The sequence below is a fragment of the Drosophila melanogaster genome, chromosome 3L (assembly GCF_000001215.4).
Source record: "Drosophila melanogaster chromosome 3L".
NCBI classification, from domain to species: domain Eukaryota; kingdom Metazoa; phylum Arthropoda; class Insecta; order Diptera; family Drosophilidae; genus Drosophila; species Drosophila melanogaster.
Window position 1 is genome coordinate 3461114 of NT_037436.4, and position 17298 is coordinate 3478411.

At 42.0% G+C, this 17298-nt stretch overlaps 6 protein-coding genes across 11 annotated transcripts in view, besides 1 other annotated feature; 4 read left to right on the forward strand and 2 right to left on the reverse strand.

Annotated features, from left to right (window-relative positions):
- The first annotated feature begins 201 nt into the window (after positions 1–201).
- On the forward strand, positions 202–5201 carry CG46463 (uncharacterized protein). Its single transcript, NM_001382167.1, has 8 exons — positions 202–349; positions 428–557; positions 1008–1671; positions 1749–2177; positions 2244–2846; positions 2904–3866; positions 3936–4739; positions 4796–5201. Exons 2-3 carry the CDS (start codon positions 462–464, stop codon positions 1188–1190), a joined length of 279 nt encoding a protein of 92 aa, NP_001369037.1. The 5' UTR covers positions 202–349; positions 428–461; the 3' UTR covers positions 1191–1671; positions 1749–2177; positions 2244–2846; positions 2904–3866; positions 3936–4739; positions 4796–5201.
- Positions 204–5201, forward strand: armi (armitage). Of its 3 annotated transcripts, none has more exons than NM_001014556.4 (8): positions 204–349; positions 428–557; positions 1008–1671; positions 1749–2177; positions 2244–2846; positions 2904–3866; positions 3936–4739; positions 4796–5201. In NM_001014556.4, exons 3-8 carry the CDS (start codon positions 1228–1230, stop codon positions 5117–5119), a joined length of 3567 nt encoding a protein of 1188 aa, NP_001014556.1. In that variant the 5' UTR covers positions 204–349; positions 428–557; positions 1008–1227; the 3' UTR covers positions 5120–5201. The 3 variants fall into 3 exon arrangements, with proteins under 3 accessions (NP_001014556.1, NP_647816.2, NP_001246603.1); NM_139559.4 differs by having other exon boundaries at positions 991–1671; positions 4796–5190; NM_001259674.1 differs by lacking the exons at positions 204–349; positions 428–557 and having other exon boundaries at positions 1235–1671; positions 4796–5190.
- Positions 5202–5314: 113 nt separating this feature from the next.
- Positions 5315–6985, forward strand: CycJ (Cyclin J). Of its 2 annotated transcripts, none has more exons than NM_079179.3 (4): positions 5315–5509; positions 5573–5759; positions 5837–6259; positions 6313–6985. In NM_079179.3, exons 1-4 carry the CDS (start codon positions 5426–5428, stop codon positions 6777–6779), a joined length of 1161 nt encoding a protein of 386 aa, NP_523903.1. In that variant the 5' UTR covers positions 5315–5425; the 3' UTR covers positions 6780–6985. The 2 variants fall into 2 exon arrangements, with proteins under 2 accessions (NP_523903.1, NP_995989.1); NM_206267.2 differs by having other exon boundaries at positions 6320–6985.
- On the reverse strand, positions 6910–10196 carry CG14971 (uncharacterized protein). Its single transcript, NM_139560.4, has 4 exons — positions 9972–10196; positions 9275–9915; positions 8270–8522; positions 6910–8209 (listed from the first exon to the last, which is right to left on the reverse strand). The coding sequence occupies exons 2-4, from the start codon at positions 9887–9889 to the stop codon at positions 7668–7670; spliced, it is 1410 nt and encodes a 469-aa protein (NP_647817.2). The 5' UTR covers positions 9890–9915; positions 9972–10196; the 3' UTR covers positions 6910–7667.
- Positions 10197–10441: 245 nt separating this feature from the next.
- Positions 10442–11000, reverse strand: CG32267 (uncharacterized protein). Its single transcript, NM_168032.2, has 2 exons — positions 10814–11000; positions 10442–10743 (listed from the first exon to the last, which is right to left on the reverse strand). Exons 1-2 carry the CDS (start codon positions 10926–10928, stop codon positions 10709–10711), a joined length of 150 nt encoding a protein of 49 aa, NP_728885.1. The 5' UTR covers positions 10929–11000; the 3' UTR covers positions 10442–10708.
- A 333-nt stretch (positions 11001–11333) lies between these two features.
- CG42324 (uncharacterized protein) overlaps positions 11334–17298 on the forward strand; it is a 38449-nt gene continuing 32484 nt past the window's right edge. For all 3 annotated transcript variants that reach the window (NM_139562.3, NM_001274443.1, NM_139561.3), the window contains exon 1: positions 11334–11594. In NM_139562.3, the coding sequence (NP_647819.3) occupies positions 11574–11594 (21 nt within the window). In that variant the 5' untranslated portion in view covers positions 11334–11573. The remainder of the gene's footprint in view (positions 11595–17298) is intronic.
- Positions 14022–14402: a mobile genetic element.

The following is a 17298-nucleotide window of genomic DNA, read 5'->3' on the forward strand; positions in this document are numbered from 1 at the left end:
AACTTAAATGTGGACTGCCGATATTTTATATACTTTCTTGAGTTCTTTACTTTACATTTTTGTTTCATTTTATTTTTGAGAACTTTTTTTAAATAAGGAAAATATAAATACATAAGCAACTTCCTCACGTTTCATATTCCACCGCTTTAATTTGACACACTTTAAGAAAATACCACAGCCAAGGATATTTTCTACGCCGCTAAGTCCGGTCACACTTAAAAGTTCGCCAAGACGCTTTGTGCTCAAAATTTTGCTCGAGAGTTTTTTCGAATACTATGACTATTTCCCATTGAACTCTTAAAACTCAAAGTGCAGTGCATCTACTAATTCAACAGCGTTAAGAATATTTGTAAGTACGAGTACAAATAGCAAATCCGGCTGTGCATTTGCAAAAAGCCGGTAAGGAACTCACATATTTGGTCCACAGCTTGATAACCAAGGTAAATCCGCGTGATTGGACAATGTCCAGCGAAGCATCCGGAAGTATAACCATCAAAGAAGAAGCATCTACAAGCGGTACGGCCACCAATATTCCCGTTGAATCCAGTGAAACAGAGGTATGAGTTTGTTGTTGTTGCCATCCTTGTTTTGGCGTGGTAGAAGGAGACGAAAGCAGTGCAGGAGTAACTGTTGCTGTCGCTTTTCTTGAGACTTTCGTTTGCTTTTTCTCCATTCAAACTGTTGCTTTTTTGCAGTTATTTTAACAGCCTAGACTAAAAAACAAATCACTATTGAATTCAAGAACCCTAACACAAAGTTTTTAATTTTCCGTTACAAAACATACAGAAAATGTATACAAATGTTAATTTTTTTATTTTATATATGCTCTTATAAATACATTTAAATTTATAAATAAATATTCTCTAAATATTTCAAAAATTGTCCGTAGAAGTAAAACAACAAAATGTTGTTAAATGAAAATTGTAGGATATTTAAGCCTTCGGTGTCATAGAAGGTAACATTGTATGTTCTCAAATGTTTACAATACAGATGGTCCACATTTCCAGGCTAAGAAACCCGAGATCGGAGCTGACAAGGCGGAATCGCAGAGCGAAACCACCGAGGGCGGGAAGGCGGCGGAGACGACGGAGAACCACTTGAAGCGTCTGCAGAATCTGCGCAAGGAATTGAGCTATCTCAGCGAAACCGACTGGATGTACGAGAGTCTCGACAAGAAAGCAGCGCAGTAGGAACGGCAGAGCATTTATCGGCGAAACATTTTCAAAAATGTTCACATACGTTAGCAAGTTTTTCACGAACCCGGATCGTAACCGGGAGGATATTCTGGAAAGTTTGGATCGGGAGAATAGCTTTTTAGACCAAAAACTAATGGAGGAGAAGATGGATCAACAGCTTAAGGCGAATCCAAACGAAATTAATGGGGTTTTAAGTAACAAGATCGCTGAGCTTACGCATGGACTTTCGGAAATGGACGTGAGTAAAGAAAGTTCCTGCACCGCCAGAAAGGGAGTGATCACCAGTCTAGACGGCGATCGGGGAGTCATCGACAAAGACGTTTTATTCGAAACGAAGGTGGCAGAGGATATCATCTTGGATCTACACGTCGGATGTGTAGTGGAATATTTGACTTTTACAACGGGGGAAGCCATGCGGGTGGTCAAGGTGAAGAGTATCCTTGAGCATTCCTGGGAGGACACAAGCCAAAAGGAGGTAAGCTCATCGGTATTAGATTTATTAGCCATTTGTTAAAGCCAATGCTTAATATCTGTAATCCTAACTTCTATTAGATTGAAAAAGCTGTAGACAACCTGAAGAACGAAAAGCCGACATTCTTTAACACCGAAACAAGGAGCGTTTTGGGTCTGATTAGCCAGCGTCTGGCATCTTCCATAGACGTCGAAACGGAATACGGACAGCTGACCGTCGAGCTAGACAATATCGAGATGAACTTCATCCCAACGAATGGAGATCGAGTGCGCCTAGAGTGCAACATTCAGCTGGATGACGGTTTCGTGGACAAACAGGGAGAAATCCTAGAGGTGACAAAGTTGTTTCCCACCCGCATTCAGGAAGGTGAAAAGTGCATTGTGGAGCGCGTGTACGTGCACATGGTTGTGCTGGGTCCGGAAACCTACATTTTAAAGACAGACTTGCCTACAGGCACGGATCTTCATCTGGGCGACATTGTGCTCGCCGATCTCATCGAGTGCCAGTATGTAAGTTAAAGAAGGAACATAAAATCTTGCGATTTTCTTCTTTATACGTGTGTTTTAATTCCCCAGTCCAAATTTACGAGACGCGCCATTAAGATTACTCCGCTGGAGAAAAATTTTGGGGCTACCAAGCTGACTCAGCAGAGCAGTATGGGATCATCCGGCAGTGGAAAAGCAGTGACGGTGACTGGTGTAAATCGTTTCATCACCGCAGAGCTCTGGCAAAAGGAGAGCGTATCTTTAAAGCTGACCAACAATCTAAACCGCACTTTGCGCCTGGAGAGCATCACCGTCTGCAATGACAGTGAGTCTCAGTTGAGCGTGGTCAGCCCTCTCGAATCAAAGGAAATATCCAGCGGCTCCGAAATAACGGTGACCTTTGAGATCCATACGCAGTTCCTGGGGGAAGCAATCGAAAAGTACGTGCTGAATTTCGATCTACTCAAGGTGAGGCGCGTCTTCACGGTGATCGTGTGCAAAACCAAGGAGGAAGTCGCTGAAGCTGAGAAACGTATGATAGCAGCTGAAGCTTTGATGGCACCCGGTCGTAACAGCCAGGAGAGGTCCCGGTTCTATGCCAACCAAGTTTGGTGCAACAAGGTGGATGTAATCCCGGGACAACAAATTGTTACCAAGCGCAGATTTGTTGCTCTGCGTTTGGGTTGCTTTGAAGTAAGGAGTCCTCTCATTAAAAAATATGCTTATTTTTAATACTACCGTTCTTTTAAGGTGCCCAAAGAATTGCGCCAAATTTGTTTGACTAGTGAACGGCGACAAGAGATGATCAAGGCCATCGAGCAGCACTATTCATTCCTCACGGAACCCCTAAGCATTAAAACCTATATGCACCGTTTCAGATTGCTCCTACACCTCGAGGAGATCGAGTGCTTCGTCAACTTTCGCAACTACGACAGAGACCGAGCACACTTTCTGCGTGACGGAGAGTTCCTCACGCTGCAGATCGAGAATCTAGCCGAGCGTCGACCGTCGCTGGTCATTGGCGATACACTGCGAGTCATTAATCCCTGGTCGGATCCCGATTCCCAGACCACCAAGTCATACGAGGGCATTATCCATAAGGTGCTCTTCGATCGCATTTTACTCAAATTCCATTCCAGTTTCCAGGAGAAATATAATGGCGAGGACTATCGACTAGAGTTCTATTTCTCACGCTACAGTTTTCGCAAGCAACACCATGCCATCTCCAAAATTGTAGGAGTAATGGGCGAGGATTTCTTGTTTCCCAGCAAAGTAACCAAGCGCGAGAATCCCCAGCTGGATGTTTATATGAAGGATGACGACATGTACTTGTACGATTCGAAATTAGAGTGGTATAATCAGTCGCTTAATTCCATCCAAAAACGTGCTGTTTTCAATATACTGCGCGGTGAAGCGGAGAACATTCCTTATGTGCTGTTTGGGCCTCCGGGCAGTGGAAAAACAATGACACTTATTGAGACACTACTCCAGTTGGTTAGGAATCTGCCTGGTGCCCGAATCTTGGTGGGAACGCCGTCGAACAGCTCAGCGGATTTGGTGACAAAGAGGCTCATCGATAGCAAAGCTTTGCTCCAGGGAGATTTCATTCGCCTCGTTTCGTACAATCAAGTGGAGAAAGACTTGATTCCTCCGGAAATAATGAGCTACTGCGCCACAAGTGATGTCGGTGCTGTGGGCAGTTGCGAGGACAAAGTGAGTAGAAAAATTTTATCATTTGGATTGGACACCAATTAATCTTGGCTTTGTTGATATTTGCTATAGATGATGGTCACCGAATCGGGATTGAAGCTTCGCTGTCAAGCTAAGTTTATAGGTACTCATCGCATTACCATCTCCACCTGCACTACTTTGGGAAACTTTTTACAATTGGGGTTTCCAGCGGGCCATTTCACTCACGTGCTGTTCGATGAAGCTGGTCAATGCACCGAACCAGAAACAATGGTACCCATTGTAATGCTAACGAAGAAACGCTCTCAAGTTGTTCTCTCAGGTGATCCTCGCCAGCTGCAGTCTATTGTCACCAGTCGAATTGCCTCGAAAATGGGATTTTCCATATCCTTTCTGGAGAGATTGCTGGAACGGTCGCCGTATCGAAAAGATCTTCAGCGATTTCCCGAAAGCTCCGGCTACAATCCACTAGTGCTAACCAAATTGTTGTACAATTACCGAGCATTACCGTCGATTATGAGCATTTATAGCAGGCTATTCTACGATGACGAACTGATCCCAGTTCTTTCCGAAAAGGATTCAAGGGAATCTCGCCTACTAAGTAAACTGCGGTGTGTATTTGAGTCAGAAAAGGATATCCCTCAAGCGCACGGCACGTTCTTTTACGGAATCATTGGCGAAAACAGGCAAAATAACGATTCCCCTTCCTGGTTCAATCCCCAAGAGGTCAGGGAGGTGTTCCTAATGACCATCGCCCTGTACCGTGCCAATGTGACTGCCGATCAGATCGGTATAATCACGCCCTATCAGAAGCAGGTGAAGATGCTTCGGAGTATGTTCATTGGCACCGACGTGGTCATGCCGAAGATTGGATCCGTCGAGGAGTTTCAGGGACAGGTGGGGTCGGAACTAAAATCGATATTACGTGCACACTTAACGTTTGTTATTTCCAGGAACGAGACATTATACTAATATCCACGGTGCGTTCATCAGAAGAGATCCTGCGCATGGATGCCCGCTTCTCCTTGGGATTCGTGCGTTGCAGCAAGCGACTTAACGTGGCCGTTTCCCGAGCACGTGCCATGATGATCATCTTCGGGAATCCCCATCTTCTGGCCGTCGACGAATGCTGGCGCCAGCTAATCCTGTTCTGTGTCAAAAATAACGCCTATTTTGGCTGTGATCTGCCTCAAATGGTGATAAATCAGAAAGATGAGGTCCCCGTTTGCTTGGAAACATTCGTGCCTTCACTGAATACTACAGATGATTTGAACTAAGCACATATGACAGTTTATTATTAAATTAAAACACTTGTTATTGATGAATTAAAGTAACACAATTAATCATTAAACTTGTTTTAAATATTTGTACATATGTGCTAATTTTAGCGAATGGTAACACTCCCAAGCGCAGTCTGGGAACGCTGCTCGTTTGGCTTCGCAGTGTGGTAGCACTGGCCGGAACCGTTGTAGCGCCATGTTTGCGCTCCTTTTGTTTTCTCCTTCATTTGTTTTGCTTTTTTCCGCCGTTAAGTTCTTGCCTTAAAATCGGTGATTTAAGGCATTGCATTCAATTTCGATACAATGGAGCAGAAAGTGGCTGCCGAGCAGAACATCTTCGTCGTCGACCGCAAATTGAAGAAAACTTGCCCGCAAGCAGATGTCGAGGTGAACGGACATGTGCTTAACTTTTGCGAACCCGACTTTATTTCGTTAAATACCAATTTGTAGCGCCTGGCTAAGACGCACTGGCTCACCGACTATGCCCGGGATATATTTTTGACCATGAGGGAGCAAGAACTCAGCCGTCGGCCTTTGTTTTACCTTTCGCCGCAGCTGAACGAGCGCCGAAGAATGCTGCAGTTGCTCAAACTGGCGACCAGCGCCCACAAGCTTAGTCGCTGTGCTTTGCACCTGGGTGAGCACTGTACAGAGGAGCCTCGCTGCAGGCACAAAACCCATGTGCACAACTCATTGTAACTCGTTTCACTCCAGCCGTCTACTATATGGATCGCTTTGTTGATTACTACAAAATCCGTCCGGACAAATTGCTCCTGGTGGCCATCACTTGTCTTCATATAGCTGCGCAGATCGAAAACACGGATGCGTTTATTCCGCGCTACAGCGAAATGAACCGATTGGTCAAGAACGCCTATACGGCATTCGAGTACAAGGCTGTGGAAAGGAAGATCCTGTGCTTCCTGAACTTCGAGCTAATACGTCCCACCACCGCCAGTTTTGTGGAGCTCTTCGCCTGCAGTTTTCTCACTCGCTCCGATTTCAAGAACTACATCGAGATGTTGGATGAGTACGAGCGGAACCATCACACCCAGCCGTACCAGCGATATATAAGCTTCGAAGAGATGCTGTCCATTTTGGCGCAGTTGCTCCTTCGCATGGCGGATTATACATTGTACAGTGAGTATCGAATTCCCATGGAAGGTATTGGATACCACTTAACACTCATTCAGTTTCCAGATTTGCCAACGATCTGCCATCCCTTTTGGCTGCCGCCTGCATTGCTGCAGTTCGCCAGGTCAGCGGGGTCAGGCGCTGGTCGGAGTACCTAGTTGGACTGACCTCCTATACTGAGGCGAATGTCGAGCCGTACATGAACGTTCTGACCGACTATTATTATTACCATGTTATTCAGACCGACTACGGTAGTCCCTCTGTTCAGACCAACCAGAGTTTAGCCAGTCCCGATTCCGGATTCGAGGAGTCCTTCACTGAGAACACAAACCTGGTGGTCTCCGATGAAGTGGTCACAGTAGAGACCTACAACATAATTACCGTGCAGCTGCAGGATCCATCTCCACATTCATCGACTTTCCTTCCCAAAGAGCAAACGAATTTGAAGCGATCGCGCTTTGAAGACGATACCGAAAACCAGCACCCATTGAAACACGCCAAAGTGGAGAGTGTAGCCAAAGATTAGTAAAAGGGAAAAACGAAACTATTACCATTTGGAGGAAATCCAAATAGCTTAGAAGTGAAATGACATCCATAACGTAGATATGGTCTTGTTCAATTGAGTTGAACCTCACCCATATAATAATCGTGATGTTATGCTTTAATATATATGTATTTAATATATATTTGAAATTATCTTATAAACTTATAAATACAATATGTCAAAAACTCAACAAAAATGATGCATTAACTAAAAACAACGAAGACATTATTTATAATTCGCTAAAGAACAATGCCCCTTGTTTAATTTAATCAGACGTTTGCGGGAGCTTTCAAATTAAAAATTCTTATAACTATAAGGGTTTACAATTCAATTTGGAATGCCAAATTAAAGATGTCAGTTAAGGAACAATGAAAGGGTCATTAAGGCTTTCTTATTTTTACATAGGTTGTATGACTTAAGATCGAGTTTTTACAAAAAAGAAACGAGATAGATTTCGGAACTCAAGCAAACTTTGGACAGTTCTCAATACATTTTCAGCTTCACAAATGCAAAAAGATTAAAACTAACTGCTATTAGAAGTTAATTGATTGTCCAAAGAATACTCTTCGTTCCTTAGATTTCGTGTCGTTACAATCGAATCAACTTAAACATGGATGTTACTCTTTACACTTCAATTTGACGTACGTCTCATATATCTAGCCTAGCCCCTAAATGCACAAGGCGGGAATGCATCGAGGAAGTTGAGGGAATCGGTGACGGAAGGAATGAAGAGTGTCAAACTAACTAGCTTACTTAAACATGCATTGCTAATCCCAGTGTAGTAAGTAGTTGCGTGGGCCAAGGTGCTGGTAAACATAAAAGTAGTTTGAATTTACAACATTTACAGGACATCTGTACAAGGATTGGCTTTCATCGCTGCATGTCGCGTCGCTTCAGCACGTCGAAGATCACATCGGAGGCGTTCTGTTTGTTGCTTGCACCAGACTCGTCCTCCGAGTCGGTTTGCTCCAGCAATGGCACCGTCAGCGTGGAGTGCGACTTCACATGGACACCCACAATGGCACTGCCATCGTTGAATTTGTACTCCCCTGGCGACGACTCCTCCTGGTCGTTATCGAGCTGCAACTCCTGCTGCCGCTGCATCTCCTTCATATTGGAGTACTTGTGCAGTAGGTGGCAAACGATACCAGCCAGGCAAATGATCAAGCCAATGTAGTTGATGACACTCAGGTGGTCTTTTCTGATAGTCACGGCTAGTGCCAACTGGCAGATATCCTTGAAAATGCCGGCTATCGAGAGCGTCAGACTGGAGGTCTTGCAGAGCACCAAGAATTCGCTGAACTCCATGAGAAAAGCCAGCAAAGCGCCCGCTGATATCCTCGCAATGGCCCAAGTTATCTCATTCGAAGTGTGGTTGTGCAGATCTTCTATTACCGCGATGAGCCCGGCACCTGGAGAGGATTGGGGGTGTGATTACCAACATATTTTCAAGTAATAAGCCACAAACTAACCTTCGATTCCAATTACGAGGGGCACCAGCGAGGCAATCATCCACGGCTGCATGTAATATATCATATCGATGGGATTGTGCAAGCCTAGCTTCGATTTCTGCATTATGAACTGCGCGAAACTCCATCGCAGTCCGCTGCTCAGCGAGGCGAAAAGGATGAAGAAGAAACCAAGGGCATTGAAGTCCGTTGACTTGTAGGTGAACATCAGAAGGCCAGTGCCTATCAGGCCCACAATCGAGACCAGATACCAGCTCTGAAAGTAAATAATGCCATTAATACCATTTTGACACAAAGAAAGTGCAATTTTTGATAATTCTTATTCACTTCTTGGGTTTTACCAATTCAGGTCTAGTCATAAGAAACTACACTAGCAGGTTTCAAATACTTAGCACATATAAAACCTGTTTGGTGCTATTTTTATTTCCTTTTTTATTATCTAACTGATAAGCATTTGGTCTAAAGTTAATATCAACATCATCGCATGTTTATAAATATGCCAAATTCGTTATCTACAAGTTAAGTGACTAGGTAAATGGATTGCTTACAATTGACTGATAATAATGCAACATTTGTGGTCTACAAAAATAATATCCGAGATAATGTTTTTTATCTTTTCTTTATCGTGTTGCTGTTGGAAAATAATCAAGTCTCATTAAGTGCATTTGTTTTGATTTCAATAGGTAAAAATATGATCAAAGAACTTATATATATTTGATAAAATACTGAAATTACTTGGTTTCCAAAAATGTTTCGCAATCGTTGAGGGATATCAATACCATTACTTGAAAACTGTTAATGACTAAAATGTTTAAGCAGTATGTTCTTATATTATATCTAATTCCCTTTAAGTCAAATTACTTGATAAGAAGCTTTAAAAGTTGTAAACATTTTTGCACCTGTAAGGTCTTTTTATACAGTTAAGTAGATAACGCTCATAAAAACTTGTTTACGTGATTTTAAATATAATTATTTCAGTATGTATTTGCATATAGCACATTGGCTTACCTTCTTCTCCAGTCCAAAAGCGATGGCGAACAGCAGGATAAAAACAATGGTCGAGGACTTGGTCATGGTGTAGAGGGAAATGGGCACCAGGGCCAGGCCCCAGTTGGAGAATCCAATGTCGATGGCACTGGCAACTCCCGTGGGTGCCATTTTCCGCAGGGCGAGCCTCCAATCCAACTGAACCCGCGATCGGCCCACTCGCATCCTGTAGATTCTGCGCGCCGCGGCGGCCAGAAGGAACTTCACAACCAAATGATAGGTTACGATGGCCAGGGGAAAGGGCATCTGCCGGTTGATGTCCGTTTGGTAGAATGTCAGCGATATGGATAATGCCAGATACAGGAAGATAATGGCCAGCGTACCCACGGCCATTTGCATCATCATGTTCTCCTGGGCCAACGTGGCCGTTTCGTTGGTGCACGGCGCCTCTCCGGATCCGCACTTTCCGCTGGCGTACTTGAAGTTGCTCTGGCGCAACCGATGGCCATTACCCAGCTGCGTCTTCTGCGCCAAATGGAGTTCGATCTCCTCGTCTTCTGCATCGCTGGCATTCCCATTTCCGTTCCCGGCCGCCTCACCACTGGTATTCAGCCGCTCGTACTTGGCCGCCACCATTATATATTATCGGAAATGCCTGAAAGCTAAAGAAACAGCTAGTGAAAGGTAAATGTATGGAAAACGCGACGCGGCAACTTACTTCTTTCGTTATCTTGAAGTCTACGTCCATATGTATCAATATGTTCCGGGTGTTCCGCTGCTTTTCCGCCTCTCCGCCTGTTATCTGTCACTATTCTATATATGTATATATTCCGACTCGGCCGTGCAGTAATGAAAGTGGCTTTAATGGTTTTTTACGCTGCCATTTCGAGCAAAACTTCTGTTTTTCGACTTCGTTTCTTGCCAACTGTTTATACACAGGCAGTGATGGGCGCCCGGCTTGTTTTGCGCCAGAATCGACTGGCGTGGGAGGAGCAGTACAGCGATTTGGGCTAGATGTGCCAGCTCTGGTGGCTAATGGGAGTGCGTTATCGATATATCGATTGCGGAAGCTTTAAAATTATTTGAACAGGGATTGTTCACAATAAGATTTGTTTTATTATGGTTTAATTTCATTTTAAGACTAGATACCCATTGCCCGTTAAAAGATCCACATTCTTATATGTTTTTATAGTATTTTTTAACATTAAAAGCCTTGGCTTATAAGTTACATGTTTCTTGTTTTTTATTCGCTTCCATTCGCTCGACAGTTACCAAACATTTACAATGCATCGATTTAAACTTTAAAAGACATCAAATGGGTCAGAGTGCTTTTAAATAAATGCATTTCGCGTGCCAGTTGCTTAGGATTTTGCTATAATTTCTTGAACAACTAGGTAATTGATAACGTTTTTAAATAAGTAGACAGCTTTTAGTCTTCTTCGATCATTTTTTCTTCTACGCCGTATTTAAATGCTTCAGGACTATGGGAGCTATTTACACAAGATAAACAAATGGAAAATATTAGTAACTTTAGTGACTTTACATAAGAATTTCACGTACCCAAGCGAACAGCGGCTATTACGGCTCCAAATAGGATGAAATTGAAGCGGACTTCGGCTGCCACGCGCTTCTGCTCCTCGGCGGGATCGGGTTGTGACTGCTGCAGGCGGAACATCCTTGATTAATATATTTTTTTTATTTATTTACAAAGAAAAACGTGCGAGTCGCACCAAAAAGTTGTCAGAGTGACCGTTCCTGGCTTGCTGAAACATACAGTGCGGCAAATATTTCCATATGTCATATTCAGTAGAAAACAAACATTGCAATAATAATAATTATAATAATTATGTTTTTTAGTTATGTATGTTATGTATTTTAATTTAATTCAATTACATTGAAATACAATCAGCACTGTTAACCTCTGTTAACAGCTGTGAGCAAAAATATCGGAGTGCTGCACCTTTTTCCTAATCCTGCCACCGGTATATTTCGGTATATTTCCAACCACATGGATGGTCACACTACTCTTAAGCAAGGATAAAAATCCGTGAGTATCCTGCTCGCCAAAAAAGGGTTTTTAGTTGATTTCAGCAGCAGCAACTCGTCGGATTCGTTGCGCGTTCGAAGCTAAAGAATTTTCCCCCAAAGCTCGTACAATTGTAAAATCTCTCAAGAAAAAGCAAACACAACCAAAATGCGGTGCGGTTTTAAAAAATAAATTTTTCGAATCCTTTTTTGAAACGAAAAGTGCGAAAAGCACAGCGACAAAGTGAAGCAAAATAGCGAGCAGTGCAGTTAGTTAAATAAAACACAGACCAAAATGTCGACAGTTGTGGAACAGGTGAGAGGAGTCAAAGCAATGCCAATCAAATATCGCAAAGGACCTCTGATGGGTGTCCTTTTAATTTTCCCAGCTTATATAAAGGCAGATTATCAGCAATCGGGCGAAATGTTACGGTATTTTGCCTACAAGACCGCCGACTGCGTAACATTCAGTGTCAGTGTCTGTCAGTCTGCGGAAGTGTGGGTGTGTGTGTGCGTCCATTAGGGTGGCTCAATTTAAAAGGACCAATAAAGATTTGTTGTGATAGTAACATTTAACCCTTTTGAAAAACCATATATAATGTTGTATAAAGTTTTTTTTTCAAGTTTCTGGGGATGTACCTCGAAATAAATCTCAGTACAATTTTATTTTTCGAATCACCCTAATCTTCAGGATACTCCCGCCTCTGTGCTTTGGTATGCGTGCGTGTCTGTGCTTGCTTGTTTTTGCATTTCCATGGCAGCGTAACTTCAACTTCCTGAACGCCCGCCGCTTTCGATTTGACAGTAAAATTCGATTAATTTCTAATCGGCAGAAATCAGTGTGACAAGTGCAGACGACTCCTGGCCAAATATAAATAGCTGCCATTTTGCAAACCAATTTCAATTGCCAGTCCGCCCAAGCACACACGCACACACACAGTACAAACACAGATACAGCCAATACAAACACATTGGCGCGATGTAGCTTGCAAATTTGCTGTTTGCTCTTGTCGGTGTGGGTGAAAGTGTCCTAGTATCGGTGGCCTGGTGTCGGTGATTTGACATTTTGTTGCAGAAAACCCTTCATCCTTCAACCATCCTTCAGCCACCAACGATTGCCGAGCGCCTTGGTCGATTTTCAAGTGCAGTCACACTCCCCAATCGACTCGACTTGACGTCACGAATGCACAGTGAGGAGGTCGCTACAGTGGAGCTTCGAAAAGCCCGAACAAGAGCGAAGATCTATGGGAAAAAATCCAAGTAATCAGCACTGAAAAGCAGGCATATTAAATTCAGATAAAAAGAATTCAAAGTTTATATTACCTAAGGGAAATGTGGGATCGTTGTCAATTAGCAAGACAAACAAGTCTAAATTAATTTGGACAATATTTGCATTACAATAATTAGATGTGGTATTTCCAGGAAAATTCAATATTAATATCATTCGCCAATATACTTTTAAAATTGTTCAATTGATTGAGCTTTGCTTTCTATTTGTCAATAAATGTAGAAATAGTAAAGTATTTAATTTAATTTATTCAATGCAATATCATTTGGGCCCTTCTGACCCGAATTGCTGTTGACATTAATTTGGTGAATTAGCAATGGCATTCGGCAGATTTGTTAAATTAAATTCGTTTGAATTTTTAATCAGGCAACCATTTTTGTGTCTTAATAAAAAATATTTAGGAAAGCTTCTCTCTAAGATCTGTAAAAACTCCTTGGTACTTTGGTAAATTAGTCTGAACTTAATCAGATTTAAAGATTTCATCGTTGCGCCTCCAACTTTTCCAATTTCGTTTAATTCCTGCACCAAATCCGTCTCATTCCCTGCCACTGCGGCTTTAATCAATTCCCCCATCTGGGACCGTGGAAAACTTAATATTCTCCTGTTGGAATTTCCCAGAGTCCTGTGCTCCGCTCGATTTTCATCCTGTCAAGTCAAAGTCAGCGGAACTTTTGTTGCATACTTTTCTGGGCGCGCATGTAGCGCGAGTCATTACGTTTTATAGACTTTATAAGAAGTTTCGTTTATGCAGTTGGCTCAAAACTTTTCACCTAGGCGAATGCATGTGTTTGCTTATGTATCTTTGGCTTTTCTTCCACTCGCAATCGTGGCGGCAGTACAAACAATTCGGTGTGGTTCCTCCTTTATGGCCGGCCATTAAAGTTTTTGCTGCCAACAGCGTGGGATGTAAAGTTGAAAATCGCAGATATTCTTCATGCGGATGGCAAGTGCTGCAGTCGTAAAATTAATTTTCAGGAAAGCTGGGATTAAAATCACGAAAAATCGACTTTATTAAACAAAAGAAATCTCTTTAACGAAGTTTGAACATGAATGGGAAAAGTGTTAACAAGATACTCAGTTTCATAGTTATGAAACTAATTTTCAAACCTTTAAGATTCCTTCTATTATTTCACAGATTATAACTACTAAGGACACAGTGTAGCTCGTTTAAAAATCCTTACATCTCCTTCTGTTACTCATGATAAAATATTTCAATGGTTGATGCTTTAATTTATGCGGTCATAAAGGCCAAGCGCCTGAGATACATATATGTATAAACATAAATAAATACATAAAAGTAGCTACCCCGTCAAGTGCAACACATAGGCCAACTATGCGGCCTCCTTTGTACCACCTTTTTAGCCCCATTTGTTGTTACGTGAGAGGTCTAACCCCCCCGTTCACTTTCCACCACCCAATTCTCTGTGTTTTTTCCGTGTGCGCCATTTTGTCAGTTGTACACCCCAACAGCCTAGCAAGGAAGCTAGGAACTGCAGCTGTGGTCAATGCTGACCCTCGGACTAGAGTCAAAAGAAGACTCAAGCGACACCACCCTCATGACCTCCCTAACCTGGTTTTGACCTAGAAAGTCTTAGTTTTAAAATTCATTAGAATAATCAAATAAATAATAATTACTATGTTATATCAACTATTATAATTCTCCCTATCATTTTTAGGATTAAAAATCTGTTAGTCTTAAGTAACCAAGACACATTGTAAAATAAAATAATTTAAGCAGATCAAATTAAGTTGCCGCATGGGTAACAGTGCGTTGATCAAATAATAAAAACATCATCGTAAAAAAAAAAAAAAAAAAAAAAAAAAAAAAAAAAAAAATTTTGTCAGAGCATAAATTACAACTTCAGGTGTAGTTTTGCAGGAGGAGAAAGGTGAAAGCACTACCGTCTGTTGCTGTCGCCGGTTGTTGTTGTTGTTGTTGCTTACATAATGTTAATGATGCCGCCCCAGCCGGCAAAACGGAAAATGGGGAAAACCCAGGAGGGTGGCTGGATGGGAGTTCTGCAAAAGGGGGAAACTCGTTTCAAGCTCGCTATCAAAAACAAAAGTCAAAAGAGGAGCAGGAACTGTCGCTTGTGACCTACGTGTGTACAATGGCCTCTAGTCCACAGGATCTCAATCCTCCGGCTGGATGATGTCCTGCGTCCTTGTCATAGGCATTATGTTATTATTTTCTGTTTTTTAAATGCACAGGAAAAGTATTAAATAACTTGTTTTGGTACCCTTGAATTCTAAGGGAAAACAAATGACAATTTATAGGTAACCATATGGTCATAAATGATAAATTACTTTTATTTATTTTAATATGAACTTTACTATTTGGAGCACTTGTTAAAAGCAACATTTCTGCGATTAAACAAATCCCCCCTTTTTCGAGCGACCACAGCGCCCTTAATCCTTTGGTCTCGCATATCCTGCGATAAGTGTATATATAACATCTGCTGACTCATGCTTTTTTCATCTCCTGATGCTTGGAACTTGCTTTTCCATTTCCTTTTCATATATATATATGCTGTCCCCTGCATATTATTTCAATTTGGCGGTGCAGCAACAAAAGAGTTTTCCCCAGTCGCCCTCCGCGCTTTCCGCTGTGAGTCACATGGCGTATGCGTAATGCAAGAGCAAGAAGGCTGCATCCCAAACCAGTTTTCCCCAAGGATAATGGAGCTCGTTATGCTTATTTGCCCGCCCACAAACATGTAAGTGAGTGAGTGAGTGCACACTGTATGTTGCGAAGGCAAATTGCACCCGGGGTCCTGACAAACACACACACACACACGGTCACACGAAACGAAAGGATATATGCGGGGTTCATGGCCCCCAAACTGACCGCCAATGGACTGCATGCCGTAAAATTGCTTGCCCTTTGTGCATCCTTGATGTGTTCATCTGTCCCGGGCACTCAAGGTCAAGTCCTGAATGTTTTGATTTAATTTATTGCCGCATACATGAGGGGGCTCGTAAAAATGGAAATGCGTTGGCATGGAAAGTCACCTAGTCGAAATAATATTTTATTGTAGCATACTTTTGGACACCATATAAAAGAATTTAAATATTAAGCTATACAGTGACTTTTGCTGATTCAGATGAGACATTTCGTTTTGTTACTTAATTGGAATTTAAATCTCAAATCTATATATATTTGAAAAAGTGGTTTTCGAAGGCCTTTTGGTTTTTCTACCCCATTTCCACGGCGGTTTCTGTCTCCTCCTGTTGCCACCTCGCCACTGAAAAGGCAATATTTTCCTTGTCTGCCTGCCTCTATTTATCTTCGCCTTTGTCTCTGCCGTATTTTGATTGCTTTTCCACACTCCCACAATCTGAGGTGACTCAATGTCTTGCTCATTTCCTTTGGGCGGCCGGAAAACTCGGAAAACTTCGAGTGTGTGTAGTGTGTGCGGAATTTTCTTTATCTGCTCTTTGTGCTCGTCTGTGCGCAAAACTGGAAAAGTTCCAAGTGTGTATGACTTCATATGTCTCCTACATAAATTTCTCTCGCCTTTCGGTTTGTTTTGACCGGCTTGATTAGCATTTCTCTTGTTTTCGATAGAAATGGGGAAATTTATTTGGGAATGGCTTTGTCTGATCGAAAAATCAATTATATTGAAATTTTCCAAGCCAGAGCAGCTTAAGTTGATGAGAAATGTTTGAATGAATGCGGGCAAATGTTCAAACCAATTCAATTTGCCTGGTTTCTATGTATGTATATAAATTGTTGTAAGGGGTAGGGATTTAACAGGAAATTTTGGTTTTATTATGGCAAGATTTAAAATGAATGTAATTTGAAATGAATGTATTTTAATTCTTAAAGCAAACATACTTTTCCATGTAATATTGCTGAGCCAAAATCAATATTTTCATAACCTGCTTCGAATTCGGCATGTTCGTGTGCCAACATTTACTCATTAATTTGTGATGTTTTCGCCCCATTTTCTTGGCTTTTCTTAATCAAGGACCTTTGCACCACTGTTGGCACCGCCATTTCCACCACATTAGGCGTTATCTCACGCTCCTAACTTGGCTTTTCTCCACCGACTTTCCCGCCCTCTTGCGTAGTCACCCAATTTTCCCGGCTCTTCTCAGTTACTTCGATTGCGATTGCGTTTGCTGTCTGTTTTTGATAGCAACGAGTATTTTCATTTCGCCATCATTTTCTCCATGCACTCACATGTGTGTGTGTGTGTGTGTGTGTGCGTGTGGTTTCTTTTCTCATTTTCGTGATTTTATTACTTTTACTTTTTACGATTTATTTGCTGAAATTGCTTATTTCCCTTTTAGCCAAAAAAAACGAAGAAGAAGAGAAACAGGAGTGGAAATTGGCATTTGGGGGGCGGAGCCGATTGTTATTATTGTTGATGCCACTGCATTGCTGCTTTATCTGCGACTTTCCTTATTTTCTGCTCCCCACTTTGCTCCTTTGTTCGATTTCCCTTTATTCGTCATAACTGCTTTTGGCCAGGGAAAATTCAATCAACGTTTTGTTTTTAATCGATTCCTATTGCAATTCCCAGCTTTTCTCTCCTTTTCTTGGCTTTTCCCTTAGCTTATTTCTTTATCTGCCACTGGCAATGCTCTCTCAACTTTGTCCATATGCACTATGTATATATGATGCGCTTTTCCTACCCCCCCTCCCCTTTTTCATTAATCATACGCCACGTTGCACCCACATAAATACTCGTAGTTCCTCTTCTTCCCCTTTGCAACTGACATTGCA